The sequence below is a fragment of the Alligator mississippiensis genome, chromosome 1, assembly GCF_030867095.1.
Source record: "Alligator mississippiensis isolate rAllMis1 chromosome 1, rAllMis1, whole genome shotgun sequence".
Taxonomy (NCBI): domain Eukaryota; kingdom Metazoa; phylum Chordata; order Crocodylia; family Alligatoridae; genus Alligator; species Alligator mississippiensis.
In genome coordinates this window covers 16,270,444-16,290,159 of record NC_081824.1, presented here as the reverse complement: position 1 = coordinate 16,290,159, position 19,716 = coordinate 16,270,444, and the positions used below count along the sequence as shown (strand labels likewise).

General features: G+C 44.6%; 1 protein-coding gene across 3 annotated transcripts in view; it reads left to right on the top strand.

Moving 5' to 3' along the window:
* The window catches only part of KLHL29 (kelch like family member 29), a 556,676-nt gene that overhangs the window by 481,950 nt on the left and 55,010 nt on the right, over window positions 1-19,716 (top strand). For all 3 annotated transcript variants that reach the window (XM_059729244.1, XM_059729242.1, XM_059729249.1), the window contains one exon: window positions 8,085-8,344. In XM_059729244.1, coding sequence (XP_059585227.1) covers window positions 8,085-8,344 — 260 coding nt within the window. The remainder of the gene's footprint in view (window positions 1-8,084; window positions 8,345-19,716) is intronic.

Genomic DNA, 19,716 nt, shown 5'->3' with positions numbered 1-19,716 from the left:
TTGCATTGGCACTGCATTCCTGTAGCTTCTTTCCAATGCCTTTTAAATGAATAGATCTTAGAGCCTTTCTATTTAAGAACATTATCTCTAAAGATTCAGCCACAGAAACAAAATACATTTATTTCACTAAATCAATGTGAGATTTCCCTTTTCCAATATTTAATATTTGAGTTCAGTGAACCATGCTATGGTATGAAATAGGAGAGTTGGCTGTAAGTTTAGTGATATATAGGGAGTCACTGGAATTCTGTATTCTCATTTGGAGAATTCATAGAGCATAATTGCTCATTTTTATTTATAGCTCTGACTGGAGTTGTGTTTCAGAGATAAAAGAACATTTGCCATCTAAAAAGTATAGGAAAGTCACTATTGCTTGTTTTGTTTTTCCTGTAACAAGCCAAAAAAGGCTACAATGACACAAAATAGTGTTCCCAGTAGTCGTGGGGGGGCCACCAATGGAGAAACAGGCCACCTCCCTCTAAATCTGCCAAGAAATGACCCTGTCAAAAATGACACTTCTTATCCACTTCACTGCTATGACTATACCCAGCCTCTTTCTCTTTCCTTCACTCTTCAATCCACTTTTTCACCAATTTGTCACTTCTTTTTTTTTTTCCAGACATAGAGCTTCAGAGTTGTTTTTCCTGGTCCCTTATTTACTGTCCGGAGAACTGACACCACAGTCACAATAGCCGCCCAAAGCACAATTCTGGGGATTCATTGGCATATTCATTTGGGGCTGTAAGTTAGGGGCTGTGTCACGGAGAGATCAAACCGGGAGGATTATAATAGCTGATGTGCAGTCTGGAGCAGCAGTCTGATAACAAAGCCTGCTTTCCTCAGTGAAAAAATGCTAGTGGTCTAGAAGGTGGTCTAGGTGTCAGGTATAGACATTACGCAGGCCACATACACAGGCCAGGTACAGACGTTTAGTGGCATAAGCGCTCAGAAACCAGTCTATACCCAGAACAGAACAGAAGTTCAGCACACACACAGACTGGTTTAAAAATGGCAGAACCCAGTCTAAAATTTTCATGCACCCACCCCCCCACCAAAGGGTATGAATGCATGTTGTGTTTGCTACCAATCTAAACTACTCCACTTTTACAGAAAACCATGTAACTTAGATCAATCTGCCCCAGGCTTTTCGAATGTTGCTACCTAGCCACAATGTCAAGGAGGAGGCTAGCAAGAAGCAGACGTTCTGAGATTTTTTCCAAAGAAAAAGATTTCAGCAAGAAGCTTGTCAGAGAATCCAGGAGAAAGCATTGACAGCAGTTGGATGAAGGGCCACCTGGGAGTCCTGCATGAGAAGAGGCTTGTAAAGCCCTGAGAGAAGGGAAGGAGGTCCACCCATAAAATCACAGAATCATAGACAAGAAGGGCTGGAAGGGACCTCAAGAGGTTACCTAGTCCTGTCTGAGGCAGGACCGTGCCTAATCAATCCATCGCATATATGTTCTTCCCTAACCTATTACTAAAATTGCACAGTCAGCCACAGGTAGAGCAAGGGGACAGTGGCAGTCAGTGGGTCCATCTACACAAGGTGCTTAATATGCAGTAGACTAATTCCACTGCACATGAGTGCTTCGTGGCAAAAGCCATGCTGATGTGCTAATGTGCAGTCGTATTAGTCTACTGTGCATCACAAAAAGGCTGTGCGCCAGCGCTACTGTGCAGTAACACCAGTTACTGCACATTTAGTTGGTACTTTATATAAGAGGTACTAAACTTAATGCAAAGTAACAACAGTGCATTCATGCACATGTAGACACACCCGGTATCCTGCTGCTGCAAGACTTATTAAAATACTCTTGAGAGAACCAAGGAAGAGGCCAACCTGCTACAAAGGATGGCAAAAACACCCAGTCTCTACTAATCTGGTGCCAATGGAGTAAAATTCTTTCCTGATCCTAAATATGGTGATCGGTCTGACCCTGAGCAGAGGGGCAAGACCTTCTAGCCAGGAATCTCCAGCTTGGAGTACAACCAACACCAAACATTTCTAAGGAAAGTGAAAAAAGCCTTGACACGTGTAGCAACAGGAGGGGGAAAAATCCTTCCTGGCTCTATATGGCAAACAGTAAAGCCCCAAAAAATGGGTAATATCAAGCACCCTCAGGACTGTCCTGACTTGAGCAGGAGGCTGTACTAGATGACCTTGTGAGGTCCCTTCTAGCCCTATTTTCTTATGATCTCTCAGTGATCTGTTTGGGGGGTGGAGGAGTACCTTTCTAACTGTCCTTTACAGAGCAGTCCAAGCATAGATACTCCTAGATCATACCTGACCATCGCTTCTCCAGCCTCTTCTAGAAAATGTCAGTGGTGGAGTTTCCATGGCTTCCCTGGGAAGTCTATCCTACTCCGTTACTGTTCTAAGAGGAAGTTACTCCCAATACCTAATCTACATCTACTTTGCTGCAACCTCAAGCCATGGATTTATGTCCTGTTCTCTGCGGCAAGAGAGAAAAAGTGTTTTCTCTCGTTTTGATGGTAGTCCTTCAGATTTGAAGACTGCTATCATGTTCCCTCTTAAACACCTTCTCCGCAATATGAACATACCTGTTTCCTTCAACCTCTCTTCATGTGGCTTGCCTTCTAAATCCTTTATCGGTTTTGTCACTTGTCTCTTGACTTTTAACAACTTCTCCGCATACTTTGAAAATGTGGAATCCAAAAATGCACACAATACTATAGCTGAGGCCTAACCAACGCTGAGTACAGAGGCATCATTACTTCCTGTCCTGCACCTAGTGCTCCTGTTGCTGTAACCCAAAATTGCATTTGACTTTTGTGCAGCTGCATCACACTACAGACTCATATTGAAGCTGTGATCCACCAAGTCTCCTAGATTCTCCTCCATAGCACTGCCATCCAACCAGGTGTCATCCATTTTTATCTGTGTTCTGATTATTGCTCCTGAGGTGTAGCATCTTGTATTTGCCAGCATTGAACTTCATCTTACTAGCTCCAGCCCAGCTTTCCAAACTGTCAGGATCCTTCTGAATGGTGCTCCTGTCCTGTCCTGTCCTGTAGTGTATTTGCAGTCTTTCCCAGTTCCACGTTTTCTGCAGATTTGCTCAAGAAGCTCTATATTCCAGTATCCAGATCATTAAAACACACATTGTACAGCACTGAGGCCAAATCAGACCTCTTTGGGACTTCACTTGAAACCTCCTGCCATTCTGACATGGATCTTGTATAATTACCCTTTGCTTAAAGCTATTGAGCCAGTTGTCTATCCACCTTGTAGTAATTTTGTCTTGCCCACATTTCTCCAATTTGTTTATTGGAGAAAGTCATGTGGGATTTCGTGAATAGCCTTGCTGAAGTCCAGACACATTATATCCACAGCATTCCCTTCATCCACCCAAGTAGTTACCTATAATTTCACGGGTCCCTTTTTTTTGTCTTTTTTTTTTTAATCATTATGTTGCCTCTTGTCCAGTCCTTTGGTGCCTCACCTGTTTCCCATGATTTCATAAATATTGCCAAGAGCTCCAAGTTCTCCTGTGTCAGTTCCGTCTGTACCCTGGGATGAAATTCGTCAGGCCCTACTGACTTGAATTGTTCAAATCCATTCATTCAGACCCATTCTGACGGTCTCCCTTGTTATCTCGTTCCTCAGATTGTTCCCTTCCTTATCCAAATAATCCTTACTAGCTGTTTAGATGTAGCTTATTTTTTTGTGGAGACTGAGACTGAGCTCTTCTTTCTTTAACTCTTCCGTTAAGAGTTCCCCGTGGCTACTGAACAGTGGACTCACAGGTTCCTTGGTCTTTATTTCTGGCCAACATATTTAAAAAATCCCTTCTTGTTGCCTTTAGCTTCTCTTACCAGGTGAAGCTCATTTTTTACTTTTGCTATCCTGATTTTTTCCCTGCAAATTCTTACTACCTGGTCATCTTTCTTGGTGACCTGCCCATTTTTCCTTTGCCTGTATACTTTCCTTTTGCATTTGAGGCATCCTAAAAGCTCCTTGTGCAGCCACATTGGTTTCTTGCCATTCTTTCTGTGCTTCCATCATGTTGGACCAGCTTCCCGCTGGGCTCTCAGTGCTGTGCTCTTTAGAAACTTCCAGCCCTCTGGGGCTTCTTGTCCTTCAGTCTGTCTTCCCATGGTGTTGCTTACAACCTCTCTGACTTGGTTGAAATCTACGGTTTTGAAATCCACTGTTTTAGTTCTGATGTCCTAATGCTTTCCCCATCTCAGGATCAGAATTGTATCATATTGCAATCGTTTCCTCCCAAGTTTCCAGTCGCCTTCTTATCCTCCACCAGTTCTACCCTACTAGCCAAGACAAGATTCAAGATAGATGATCCCCTAGTTGTATCCTTAACTTTCTGTAGTAGAAATTTTTCCTCCACAAAGTTAGGAACTTGCTAAATATTTAATGTTTGACTGTATTATTCTTCCAGAAAATATCCAGGAAATTGAAGTCTCCCATCAATACCATCTCATTTCTTTTGGATAACTTTGTCACCTTATTTCAGCTCTTCTTCCTCACTTGGTGGTCTATAATAAATCCCCACCATTATGTTGGTACTATATTTTTCACCTTTTATCTTAACCTAAGTACATTCTGATCTGCTACTTTATTCCTCCTGACTCAGGGAACAAGTGTATATATTTTTATATGTGCGTGGTTTCACCACTACCTTTTTTTCCAACCCTGTCCTTCCAAAACAGAGTGTACCTCTGTCCTGCCATATCTCTGTGATACTAGTCGCACCACAGGTCTTTTCCAACTCATCTTGTTTGTTCCCCATACTTCTTGCATTTATATGCATGCGTTGGATGTATTGTGCATTCTGACCTACTCATTTCCTTTTGCATCCCTTGTTGCTGTCTTTTCCCTGGGTTGAACTTCTTCTCGTCCTCTCCCCTCTGTATTGTTTGGTCTGTTGCTGAAGGGCCTTGTTCTCTATCCCTAGCTTAAAGTCCCCATGTTAGGTTGGCCAGGTGACACCCAAAATGCTTTTTCCAGCTCTGGTCAGATGGATCCTGTCTCTTGATCGCAGTCTTCCCTCCAAGAACATCCCCATGTTGTTAAATAATCCAGAGCCTTCATATCAGCACCACCACGTCAGCCACACATTTACTTCCATGATGTGATGGTTCCTGCCATCACATTTACTTCACCTCCCACTGAGAGAATTGATGAGAACGCTATTTGTGCTTCAAGCTCCTTAACCCTCCTGCCAACAACTTCATAGTTTGCTCAGATCTGCTCCTTGTCATTCTTCAGTATTACTGGTGCTTGCATGATGGATAAGCTCTAGCAATGTTTCTGTGACATCCTGAATGCTTCCTGTGACTGCACACTTCCTGGGCCTTCGGATCAGAATGGTGAATTCATACTTCTGTTCCCCACAGAAAGGACTCGCCAGCCACCACGACTCTCCTCTTCCTTCTTGCTGAGGTGGTCTTAAAACCACTGTCCCTGAGGCCCTGAACTTCCTGCTTTCCAGACTACTGGGTTCTCCAGTTCTTGCCTGCTGATGTCCTCACCTTTGCCTTTTCCCCAGCTGTACCACAACAGAGTACTTTAAGCTCTTACTGACTTCAGTGTGTTATTCTTGATTTCTGGGGACCCTCCTTCTTCTGCCAGTATTCACTTGCTGCTATTTCTGTTCTTTTCCCTTTGGCCTCTCCTGTGCCAGCTTCTCATAACTCCCATCCAAGACATCTTAATTTTCCTGTATAACATGGAGTGTGGACACCTGTGCTCCCAACCCTTCATTCAGACCCCAGAGATCTCAGAAAGGTGTTTTGGATTAGTTTTGTATAACCAAGGGAACACATATGGGGGTCAGCAGGAGAGCAAAGCCCACTGAATGTCACTGGGATACTTTGGAGGTCTTAAAGAAGTCTTGCAGGTATGACCTGACTCTTTCAAGGCTTAACAAGGATGGAATCCCATTAACTAAATGGATCACAGGCTGCAGCAGGGAGGTGTATTTGCTTGAGCTGATTTCATAGTTTCATACCCATTAGGGGCTGGAAGGGACCTTACAGATCATCAGCTCCAGCCCCCTCTCACTTGGGCAGGAAAGACTTGCCTAACTGCTAGGGCAAGGTAAAAGATGCCTCCCTAAATTTAAAGACCATATTCAATACAAATGAAAGGGCCTTACACCAGTATGTATGATGCCTTCAGGTAGACTGACACAACGAAGCATATACCTGGCCCTGCCAGCCCATATTCTCTGTGTCCAGCACATCAACATCATCCATGAACTTCAGGTGGTTGATCTTCTTAACTTGCACCCTTACCCCAATGTCCTTCTTCATGCAAACAGAGGATTTATCTTTTCAGATAGCAGTTCTGAGATTATCAGTTAACAGTGCTCAGATTATCTTTCTGTAGCCCATCCCCTGTCTCACAAAGGTAGTAAATCATTCAGTCTACTTCAACAGCCATATTAGAAGTGATAGAGCCCACAACACCTTCCCAAGCCTTCTCAGTGGACTTTTATTCACATTGAAGAGGGTGATGAAGTAGATCAGATCATTATGGCATGGCAAAGAGAAGTTTCTTGGGGAAGAGGAGCAATGGACATCTCTGAGAAGAAACCCCTGGAACAAGGAGTCTGAGCATATAAAAATGTTGCCTTGAACCAAAATTAAGCATCACAGCTGCAGTAGGTCTTGCTTGAAGAAATGTGGTGGAGGGTGATTTGGGAACCATAGGATCAGCTGATAAAATCTGACAGCCTGCTTTCTAGACTGGTGCATCTAATACCAAGTAAAAATATAGACCTAATCACATATTAATAAATTAGACTGTAGACAGTGTACTTGGGGATTTAAACCAAATGGAGGCAGTTGCATTGAACACTGGCAGAAGAGGCGTCTGGCAGGAGTTTTAATGGAGGAGTTCTTGAAAAGCTTCGCCTTTATGCTCAGTGCCATGTGGTAGCCACATAGACTATGATGCTGCCCAAATGTAATACATTTTCCTTTTAACAGCAGGCAAGCCTGCCTTGCACACATTAGTGCCCATGTTACCAGCTCTCTATACCTGAAGAAGGGTGTTGGTGCCTGAAAGCTTGCAAAGAACAATTTTTCCAACTATTTAGTTGTTCTAATAAAAGACATCCCATCTACGCAAAGAACCTCACCTGCCCATATAACCAGCTGATCATTCTTGTGACAGCTCTGTTGTCGGGTTGATTGGGTGTCTAGCACATCTTTGCTCCCTCTTTTATTTTAAAATCTCCAGCCCTGCTTTTAAATTAAATATACTCTGTTATTAGTAGTGTCTCATCTAACAGAAGGCTGAGCCCCATATATATTTGAGCTCCCCTTGCATGACTTTGCTATTGGTATTTTTTTTCTTCAGAGCATCTGAAAAGCAGAAAGGACAACAAAGTGTACAGTATAACTCACTCTTAACATAATGCTACACACAGGGCTGTTACTTCTGTTTGCTGGATAGGAGATAATGCTGTCTCCTCTGTGCCTGATTTGCTTTGAAACACCACTACACAACATTTAACAGAAACCATTAGTATAATCTGTGTTTTGCATAAGGGATGTCATCACATTCAGCAGTAACAAAGTTCCTTTGGAAAAAAAAAAAAGAGAAAGAGAGAGATTTTTTTATTTGAAGTAGCTTAGTAGCTGAGCAGGGCAAAAATTATCATAAAGTGACTGTAGCATCCTCAGAAAAGTCCTCAAAGCTATTTATTCTTAAAGCATCTGCACCTGGTCTGTACTTCTGTGCTGTTTCTTAAAGGAACATTGTAGGCAGTAGAAGTAGCAGCGCCGATTTGCCCCCCGATTCCTACCAAATGGGAGGTTCTGGGATTTGAGGTCATGCAGCAGCTTTCCCCTCTGGACCCACAAGGGCTCAAACCAAATAAGCCAGCCAAGGAAGTAGCCTCCATCCAGGGCAGGATTTAAAAATTCAGCTCTAAAGAGACTGTATGTGGTCAACATGTTTTATTGTAATCAAAAGTCATTGGACTAATCAAGGAGTTATTCACAGTGAACCCAACATCAACCCATAGCACCTGTTCTTTAATAAAATAACCTCATGTTGTTTTTATTCATGTGTTTCCTTTATTTGCTTCATTTAGAAAAACAATTGACGGCTAGCAACTGCCTAGGAATATTAGCCATGGCCGAAGCCATGCAATGCACTGAACTATACAACATGGCCAAAGCATATGCCCTGCAAATTTTCCCAGAGGTGGCAAACCAAGAGGAGATCCTTAATATCTCCAAAGACGACTTCATTTCCTACATGTCCAATGACAGCTTGAACACCAAAGCAGAGGAGCTGGTGTACGAAACAGTGATAAAGTGGATTAAGAAGGACGCTGCAATCAGAGCTCAGGTAAAAAATAATCTTAGAAACCACTCTCCTTTCCATTCCCATAAATACCTCTTTAAAATAGAAGCTGGCGCCGTGCAATTTTAAATGTGAAGATGAATAGGAGAAGGGATGGTGGGAGTGAAAAGAACAAGCAGATGCAGGCTGTGGATGAAATGCATGCAATTTCCGAATCTGATCCCCATATCTGATTGTTTAGAATTAAAAGCGTCTGATTTGCTACACCTGTCTTAGAAGAATACAGCCCTGGGGGGGTTTTGGCTGTGGACTTGACCAAAGATAAATCTTAAAGGATTAAAGCTGTGTGACATGTTACTTCAGGAAAGAGATGCATTTTAGTAAGGGGTACGCAGCCAATGCTAGTGAGAAGTAAAACCCATCAGAAAATCAGAATTTCTCTTGGCGCTGAATACTAATCATGTCACTGTACAGTGCGTACAAAAAAAATTATACAGTCCCTTTACTGGGTAACTCAGGCACCCCTGCTGCTTATATACATATTTATTAGAGTCAGCTTGTCTTCACCATTACTGAATTATACGATGAAATATGGTGCATTGGGAAGTTAAGTGTCTGCCTAGCCCTGTTTTGAGATAAACATTATAAATAATAACTGGTTTTGAGGCTAATGAGGTAAAACATTGTCCTTGGGGACAGAAGAATTATACTGGTGACTCTCAAGGACCAGGCTTTTGTTTTAGATATAACTGAATGGGATCTGCATTTGGTTGACCTTCCCAGGAAAGGGTGGTAGCATGAAGCTAAGTACCTGAAGTGCCTTCCCCTGCAACCCTAAGCTCTCCCCAATAACCTGCAGTTGTGGAGGGGCCCAGGCAGCCGAGTGGTTATTGCTGGAGTCCCATCCTCTCCTGCTTCTGCTGTATTTCCTCAAGAAAACCTAAAAAGGACCTGAAATATCTTAGAGTGGCATGAAATCCCTCTGGCTCTTTTCCTCTTTAAGAGGAAGCATGGTCCAGTTTGCTCTGGGATTCAGGAGACCTGGATATTAGCCCCTTTCCTGCCACAAACCCCTGCTTAGTCTTTGTGCGTCTGCTCCTCATCTAATCAAATGCAGGCAGTAGCACCGTCTTACCTCCTGGGGATGTGGAGCGAGGTGTGGTGGCTGTGATAATGATTGTCACATGAAGTCCCTGCGATACCCCAGCCCCAGGGGACTCAACCAGCACTGGCTCGGGCACTGCTGTCAGTGTGCGGCTCTTGGGGGTCTCCTCCAAACTTCCCTCTCCGGCAAGTGGCAAAGCGGATGAGACTGGAGCTTATGGAGCTTTCCTCCCTCTCTGGCTGCCTCCTTCAGGTTCTCGCACTGGAGAGGACTGTCAGGGCCACATTTATTATTACCAATGGTTATTATTACCTCCAAACATTTCCGCAGTGCTGTCGATTTACTGAAATGGACCCCTCCTCGGCTCCTGCTGGCCTTATAAAACACGCTGTGCTTGCGCGAGTGTCTCGGCTTGTTTGAAGTTTGATGAAGACAGCCCGTTCTGAGCGGCTGCGTTACCGAGACACGACTTCATGCGAACGATGGGATGGGAAAGGGGGCAGGAGTGGAAAGAACCGCACAGACTGGATCTGTCTGCCCGGCACAAGCAGAGGGTGTCACTCACTGTGCAGTCTGGGTTATGTTTTCAAGATTGCTGGTTTAAATATTTCCTTCTGCTTCCTGCTGTGGTGATGTTATGAATTTATTTTTTTAGTGGTGGTTTTCATTCTCCCTTCGTTTCCCACCTGCCATCCCCTCCTCCTCTTTCACTTTCATGTTGCGGTCATATTTTTTCAAATTGCCTTCCTCCCTCTCCTGCTTCTGAAGTGCTTTTATAGTTTATGATGGCATCTTTATTTGTTCCTCCAAATTTCTCACTGTGGCATTTGGTTTTGTACATTACTTTTCAAGGGCTTTTAATTTTTTATATATATCTATAGAAAAATGAGTGTATTGAATACATTTGCATTAAAGGTAGAGGTGGCTGGCTGCTTTCCTATCCAAACATACTTTCTAAGACTTTGCTGCTCTAAATTTTTTCTCCCCTTTTTGTGTCCCACCGACTTATTATAAGACCCTTAGTCAGTTAAATGCTTATTTTCTAAAAGCAGAAGTTCTTGCTTTTTAGATTTACCATGCAAAACTGTCTGCTTAAAATTTTATAATGGCATCTGCATTTTTAGAGCACAGGAACAAATTATTCTGGGGCAGGGGAGGAAGAGGAGGGTGGAGATAAAGCCAGCCCGAACCAGTTGTCTGACTGATAAAAATGATCTGTGAAAATCTGGATGACACCTCTTTGCAGCATGAGAAATGATGCAGGCATAGTCCTTCCTGATGCCTAGGCCCTCCCACAGCATCCTTTGAATGCCAGAGGAGTCCAAGGTGCTCAGGCCCTTGTGCAATTAGGCCCGCTGTTTCTGCCAGACCTGTCACGGTCGTGCTGAGCGCACCAGGAATGCTCCTGGAGTCCTGACCAGCGGCTTTGGCTCAATTCACTCTCCAACGCGCTGCAAGCCACCTGGTGCAGACAGCCTGTGGGCACAAGACAGCATAGCTCCCACTTCACTGGGAGACTTAGCCGACCTACACAGCCATAGCCATGAGAAGGGCCGTGGTCCTGGATCCCAGTCCTGGGAAGGCCCTGCCAGTGGGGCTCCTAATGAGCTATGGCCACCGATTGAAACTGCAGTTGAGGAATTACAGGACAAGCTGGACTGACTGCACTCCCCACTTGCTCAGGGTTGCAGCTGTCTCAGGGGTGAGCACTTTTCTGCTGGGCTGTATGAAGCTCAAGCCCTTCACTCTTCATGCAGTTCTGGATATAGTGCCCTGGGGCGTGCGTGGGGTTTTATGGAGATGCACAGAGACGAGAAGCACTTGCATTCACAAACATAGGCTGCAGACCAGGGTGGGCCACCCGGGCCATGGCCTGACCAACTTTTAGCAAGTTAATTCGTATAACCCACAAATGCACAATTGTCATTCCGGTTAAAACTGTATAGCTGTTTTTTAACTGCATAATTGGCTAAATGAACATACTAAAAGTTGGTCGGGCCATGGCCCAGGTGGCCCACCCCGTTCCACGGCCAAGCTGGCACAGTGAGTGAAGGTATTGACCCCCAGAAAAGCAGGTATCGCCCCTCCTTTTTTGGACCCCTTTTTTGCTCTTTCAAGTGCACCCCTCAGGGGGCCAGCCTTGCTTCGCCTCACTTCACTTCCTCTCCCCTGGTCCCAACCGTGTTAATCTGAAATCCCAGTTGTGTTTGGTACCTGTAACCTTTTTTCCTCTGGGAGCCTGTGACAGCAGCTGACTGAAGTGACTCAGAAGCAGTTTCTTCAAAGTAAAACACTGTTTATTCCCCCAAAGGTGAAGAGCAGGGAGAGACGAGGCTAAAGCGACAAATGGCCAGTGTGATCACACCTTGTTTTTTCTTTGGAAGTTTTGGCTGAGATCCACTCAGCCCAGACATCCCTGTCCCAGGGATCTTTTGCCTCCATGTGTATGTGTGCATGGCCGTCTTCCCCAGGGCAGGCTCTCAGAGCCCATTTCACCCTTCCTCCTTGCTAAGCCCAGCATCTTTTCATGGCTCCATGCCCCATTTGATCCTAGCCTCCGACCCAGAAGAGTAAATCCATGACTTCAGCTGGAGCCAAGTAGAGGCAGGTGTCTTTAAGAACCCTTATGCATGTCATTGTTTTGTTTCCTGGTTGTCCTTAGGTTTAACTCCAGGCAGTCAGGAAAGATAATCTGAACCAGGTAAACCGTGGGGTAGATGAGCCTTGTTGAAAAGTAACATGTAACAGCCTCATTCTCCAGAGCAGGATGAAGCAGGGTGACAATGCCAGTGAAAGAAAGCTCCTTGGAAAGTTGTTGGGAGGCTGCCTGTGTTTGCACACTAGCCTGGTTGTAATCACACGACTTCTTCATGGGTGGGTTGGGAGAGAGGTTGAGAATGAGTCCGTGATGTCAAGGAGGCTCTCTGTTCCTGGAAGATAAGGGTTGTGGGGGAAAAGAAGCAGGGGATGAAGACAGAGGGGCACCCTGTCTGCTTCCGTAGTAAGGGTTTTATTTCTTGGCTCAGCATGACATTTGGCCACACCATTGGGGGGCAGGCACCTTCCCCCATAGCTTTCAGGACCCTAGAGCTGCTCTGGCTCCACCCTGGTCTCCTTCCCTTCTGTGCGGAGCTGGAGTCCCACAGCTGTCAGGACCCCTACCTTCACCTCCCGGGTCCTGGATGCCACTCAGATCCTCAGTTGTCCCCTAGACACTCCCTCCCCCTGCACCTCCGCCTTGCCCAGGGCAACAGAAGAGCTTGCTATGCCTCTGGATATGAGAGTTTTACAGCATCACAGAGAGACAGCATCTGGGAGTCTACAAAGAGACCGTAACGGTGCTTTAAAGGTCACTGATCCATCTCTGTAAGACAGACAGGCAGTTCAAATAATGAAATATTCATTAAGCTTATATTTGGTAAGTAACTGGACCCCAGTGCTTTGAAACGGCATGCTAGCTGCATATGGTAACACTTTTGGAACCATACCGGTACCATGGGTAATGCATGAAATCAATCTAACCAAAAGAAACAGCATCTCATGTGAGGTTCCTGAATAGTTAGGTAATTTCCTGTTGCAGTGAGAGCAGACTACTGGTCCTAGAAATATCTTTTGATTACTTGTCACTAGATGGAAAGCCTGCAGCAGACTGACACATCTGGAAACGCTGGAGTTGCTGTTTTTCTATTTGTTTCTCTTCCTGACTGATGGATGAGATGGTAGGGTTTATCCTTATAGTTATCCTTTTGATAAGCTTATTATACCTCTAGGGAGATCATGCAAAAAATATGTTGGGTAATGAGGCCATGCTATCTGAAAAGCAGCATGGTTTAGTGGTCTGAGGACAGGCAGGACTTGGCAGTAGGCCCTCAGGAGTTCACGTCCCAGCTCAGGCTCACTGTGTGGCCTAAGGCAAGGCAGTCTTCCACTTCCCACTCTTCAAAATGTGGGAAAAAAACACCTACCACATGGAGTGCTGGGAAGATACGTTGGATAATGAGATGTGTCCTCAGCTGGTATTAATCAACATTGCTGTGTTAATGAAGCTGTGTCAATATAATTGAGTTGAAAATCCAGCCCCGTATCTGTACAAGGTGTTGACGCTCTAAAGGGCTGTGTAAGCAGCAGTTCGGTATCTGACTACACTACCCAAGAACGGGGACCACAAGAAACGTCACCACGTTCTGATCCAAGCGTAAAGCAGGTTTCTTTGACCTGCCTCGTCTCACATAAATACACAGCAACGTGTATACCAAAAAAAAAAACCCCCACAAAGCAAAACAAAAGGCAAAAACCTAACTAAAACAAGACACTCTACAGCGCACGGTTCTCCCCCTGGGATGAGGATGAGAGAATAAACACATGACAGATGTTAGTCATCTTTCTCAGTGCAAGGCTGGAAGATGCTTCAGTACTAAAGGAACCTGGGCCAGGAATCTGAGCGGAATAGAAGTCACGATCCTCATCATTCGCACAGGCATAATGGCGTGCCCTTCATCTAAGCACTGTGTAATACCAAAATGTCCAGTTATAAAATGAAATGGCTTACCCATAAAAGTTTTAATGAGCTTCCTAGGAACTGGTGTCCACAGTGAGAGCTCTGTCTAAACAGTATCTTAATGGCACCTGAGGACTGCAGCTTTGTAGACAAATGGAAGCTAATTTAGAGAATAGCAACACAAATGATCAAGGACTAGAGGAATTGATTTAGGAGGAAAGATTAAAAGGTTTGAATATGCAGAGTTGGTCTAATGACAATTAAAGTGGGGATAACTGTCTGCAACTATGTGAAGACCGAAAGGAGAGGAATTGCCTAGGATGCTGGAAAGAAATAAGTGTAGGAGCAAAGGCATACAGTTACAACAAGGTAAATGTAAGCTGTAAAAACACCAAAGCACACCTGAAAACTCAGCATCTAGTGAGAGTAAGGGAAGAAGATGCAGAGGTGGAAGAGTGGCTTTACATCAAAAGTGTTATGAATGCCAATGAACTACATTTTAACCATTCAAGAGAATCTCTGGATAGGCTGCAAGGAACAGCAAAAGAGAAACTGGATTTCTAAAGGAAAGGAAAATGAGAAGCTCCTGGTCAGCTCTCAAGGTATTAGATGCCATATTCAGGCGGATTTTAAACGTGCAGGTTTCACAGGAGGCATCAAAGAGGTTCCAAAGTTATGATCCCTCGGGAAGAGAATTCGACAAGAAAAAACATGAGTCGGCTCCGTAGCAATAGGCAGGAAATGAGGAGGAAAAGCAAAATGACATCATCCATATCAACCTTGACGACCTACTTAGATTTGTCATAATTAAAAATGAATTCATTGACCAATGTTTTTCAGTGGTGCTAGGTTTCAGAACGCAAATGTGAGGTAAATATGGAATATAAAATGCAATTTTCAAAAGAGCCCTAGGGCTCTAGGCACCTGACTAATATTAACATTCACGGAGATTTTGGTGCTTAGCACCTTTCAGCTGTTTGAAATCCCAGCCCTAGTAACCGAGATAGTAGGAGAATGCACTGAAGTTCACTGTGCAGAAAACAACAATCCTAAAAGATACAATAATTAACATCCAGCTAACCCAAAATTGTCATAAACTGAATTCAAGGATTGAGAAGTAGCCTTTGTGACTTCACATAGCAGTGGACTCTTCAAAGATCCCAGGTTTAAATGAACCTTTTTCTAAAGAACAGTCAAGCAAAAACCATCAGCACCCACACAGGCCTAGGAAGAGAAGAAATAGGAGCTGGAAAGAGGCAGAATAAGTTCATACCAACCATGGAGGTTGAGGGGAATAACAGATACAACACAAACAGCAAATTAAAGGGAGATGCAGGGAGAGCAGGCCCATTAATTAATAAATGAATAAGCAGTTGAAGTTTCCTGTTACTGATAAAGGTTATGTGTAGACCTTTTTTTAAAGTGGCAATGATGTTAATAGGATCATAGGAAAGTAGGGTTGGAAAGGACCTCACGAGCTCATCTAGTCCAACCTCATGCTCAGAGCAGAACCATCCCTGACTAAACCATCCCAGGCAGGTGTCTGTCCAACCTGCTCTTGAAAACTTCCAAGGATGGAGATTCCACGATTTCTCTGGATAGCCTGTTGCAATGCTTGACCACCCACATCGTCAGAAATGTCCTCCTAATCTCCAACCTACATTTCCCATGCTGCAGCTTGAGGCCATGGCTCCTAGTCTTCTCTCCTATGGCCACTGAGAAAAGCCCACCACCACCATCTCTCTAATGACCCTCAGGTATTTGAAGACTGTTATTAAGTCCCCTTCAGTCTTCTCTTCTCCAAAACAAATAACTCTTGTCTTTCCGTCTTTCCTCATAAGGCTTACCTCCCAGGCCCTTAACTATTTTGATTGCTCTGCGCTGGAGTCTTTCTGAGCTGTCCACATCCTTCTTCAGGGGGGCCGAAAACTGGACACAGTACTTCAGGTGAAGCCTCACTAGTGCTGAATAGACCAGAAGAATCACTTCCCCTTCGTGTACAAGTGACATTCCTGTTAATATAACCCAATTTGCTGTTTGCTTTTTTTGCAACAAGAGCACACTGTTGGCTCTTTCAGCTTACAGCATACTGTAACCCCCAGGCCCATGTCTTTAGTACTGTAGCCTAGCTAATCATTCCCCAGTCTCTAGTTGTATATGCAATTATTCCATCCCAATTGCACGACTTTGCACTAGTTCTTGTTGAATCTCATCTAATTGATTGCGGACTGTTTCTCCAGTTTATCCAAGTCATTCTGGGTCCTAGCCCTATCCTCTAGAGGACCTGCAACTCCATCCAACTTTGTATCGTCCACAAATTTGCTGTGTGTTCACTCAATCCCATTGTCCAAATCATTATTGAAGATATTAAACAATACTGAACCCAGGACAGACATAGGGGAACTCCACTTGATACCTCACTAGACACTGAGCCATTGATGATGCTTTGTTAAAGTGTACTTAATGGGGGAAAAGAACATGAAAACTAGTTTAGGGTCACACTTCCCCTGAAGTCCTCTCTCTAGTTGTATATCTTCCCAACACATTTTCCTATTTAAATAAAAATAATTATGTCTGCCTGTACTTGAAGAAACCTATTGACTAAGGCAGTGTTTCTCAACCTTCATAGTTTCATAGTTGGAAGATTCGAGGCACCTTGTTAGATTCGAGGCACCCCACTTAGCTTTATTCATTTCTTGACAAGGGAAAAGTAAGAGAGCAATTCTTCTGTTGCAAAGCATTCAGAAAGACCACAACAGGTCAGAATGTATTTAACACTGTGGATTCCTATTGGAAATATCAGGATTTATTTTATGCATCATGCGTAGGTGTTGTCACACCTAACAGTGCTTATTATATGTGGCACCTCATGGCACCCTTAAAAAAAAAATCTCAGTACACTCTCATTGAGAATCACAGGACTAAGTTCACAATCCTTCAAACATTTACATAAGCAAGTAGCTTCATCCTTGACGCTCCGCTCTCCGTCACTTTATGGTATATCAGTGACAGAAGCAGGAATACAGTTCCTGGCTCTAAGTTACCCCAATGCAAACATTCTGCCCCTTTCTGAACAGAAGAATAAGCATGAAGAAATTATTTTTGTGTGTTGGGGTAGGGAGATGTGCACATATGTGCATGTGTGTCCTTATTCTGTATCAGATATATGTGCCAGGAACTAGTTTCTTTTTTCAAGGCAGATAACAGGGACTAACTATTTCTTCATGACAGCATGGTTCTTGTGGTGCATAGGCGTGTATACAGGTGTATATGTAGGTGGATATTTATAATCAGCACAAATGAAATGCCAATTACCGGTTGTCGTCTCTTTTGTTATTTTTTGAGTTCTTTTATTTCAGCAGGGTTTAGTCAGCTGAAGAAGTAGCTTGTGCTGAGATTATTTCTGAAAAGTTTTAGCTCAAGACAAGACCTGTGTGTAATGAATTAATGATTTATCTTCCCATGTGCTTAGAAAAAGCCCCTTATCATGTTACCCCTAAAAATGCATGCTCCCATATTGCTCCATGAACAGTTACAGACTGGGGCAGTAGCTCCCTCTATGCAGTTGATATTATAGTGTTTAGTCAGCTGTGCTGCCATAAAGGTGTCGTATTTAAATTTCATTTCAAGAAGAGAGAGCTACTATATTCCTTTTGCTGTACATGCGATGTATACATGTAACTCCCTCCTATTGAGTCAGTATGTGAGTCCAGAGCCTGGGAATCAGATTTAATTCCAAGTGCTCATCTTGTGATGTTTCCAGCTCCAATGTTATCAGGCTTTGGAGTTTCATTTGAGAGCAACTTTTCACTTGCAATAAGCTGCTCTTGGTAATGACTGATAGATAAATAAATATGAACTCCATCAGAGCTGAAAAGTTCCTCTGGGTGTGTCCTAACGCTTATACTTGTGGAAGAGGGTATTAAAAGTAGAACATGTCTTTGTAATATCCCTGGGCAATATGGGCTGAAGTCAAGTAAAAAACCCCCAAAAGTTGAGGGTCTACTGAAGTCAAATGGTCCATGGAGTGATTAAGGTACCCTGGTACCCACGGCCAGTACCACACAAGGGAGTAATGTTCTAGAGTCATGTCCAGCTGCTTTTGACTCCCTAGCTAAAATAGCCCAGTACCCATATACAAACGGGTTGCCAATAGATAAATTTCCACACAAATCCAGAGCAGGGCTTAAACTTAGACATTTGCAGCCATAGCAAGACACCCTAACTGCTTGGTCCCTGTATCCTAGCAATGCACATTGAAGCACAGGCCCCAGTTGTCAGACAGCACTTAAATGCTGCAAAAACATACCTAAAAGGAGCATCTTTCTGACAACATGAAGTCTTGTGCTGTTCATGAGGAGTCTAAAAGCAGCATCTGGTGACTGCAGTGGATCCAGGCGGAGTGTGAATGATTCTTAAGATACCTCCTGCTCTACTCAAAGTTTAAAACCAACTACCAGGCAGGGACAGCCATGTTTCTGTTCAGGTGGGTAGCAGGAGTCAGTTGACTTCATGGCTCATTGTTATCTCCTTGGTTTCTGCTAATCTTTTCCTTCCATAAATATTAACAACCCTTGATCTTCTACTAATGAACTGAGCTTTCTTCTACAATTGTCCTGGTAGTGTGCTGCTACCTAGGACCCTGTGCTGCGGATTGAGTGCACAGAGAGCAGATTTGCAGATGACAGCAAACTAGATGGAGTTGCAGACATTTTAGAGGAGGAGATTAGGATTCAGAAGGACCTTGACAAACTGGGAAAATGGGCTGGAATTAATCAAATGAAATTAAATAAAGACAAATGTAAAGTGCTGCACTTAGGATGGAATAATCAGATGCCCAAGTACATATTGGGGGATAACTGGCTAGGCTGCAGCACTGCAGAAAATGAACTGGTGATTATAGTGGACTACAAGCTGAATATGAGTCAACAGTGTGCTCTTGTTTGAAAAAAAAACCAGTAGCATGCTGGGTTGTTTCAACAGGAGTATCACTTCCAATGCAGCACTGGTGAAACCTCACCTAGAGTTCTGCACCTGGGTTTAGGCGTGGTGGGCAAAATACAGCACATGGGCCAGATCCAGCTCACAGCAGGTCTTTATCCAGCCTGCAGCAGGTCCCTCAGTCCTCTGGCCCAGGCACAGTCCAGCTCTGGCGCGTCCTGCTGCCTCCTGGGCACACAGCAGGGCTGGGGAAGCTTCACAGCTGGACTGCCTTTCTAGGCAGCCCAGGTGGCAGGTGGCTCCTTCTGGCTACCAAAGCCGGCAGCCCCAGCCCTGTGGCACCAGCAGGGACTGATGCTGCACAGCCCCAACCCCACACCTGCTCCAGGCTCACCTGGGCTCAGCAGCAGTGGCAGACAGAAGCTGTTGCTCAGTGCGGGGTAAAAGCAGCCCCTCCTGCTCCCGCTGCTGGCAGTTCCCTGCTGCAGCCTCCTGGAGCCTGCACCGGGCTACCCTGTGTCTCCATTGCCATCACCACTGCCTCTTGGCTGCCCTGCAGGGAGGTGCCACATGGCACACGGGCTCCAGGCTGTTGCGGGGCAGCAGCTGACTGGCTCGGGGTGCATGCAGGGGCTCCCATGCACACCCCACCCTACCCCTATCTGCCCCCCTGCAAACCCCACAACCACATCCTCCCCTGCACGCAATCACACACCCCACAGATACTGCACCCACACACACCCCCACACACACCTGCACACAGAGCCCACCCCATATGCACCCACTCCTCCCAGGCACACCCCACACCCATCTCCCACAGACACCTCCCAACCACCCTTCCCCGCCACTCACCCCACAAACCCCATACCCACA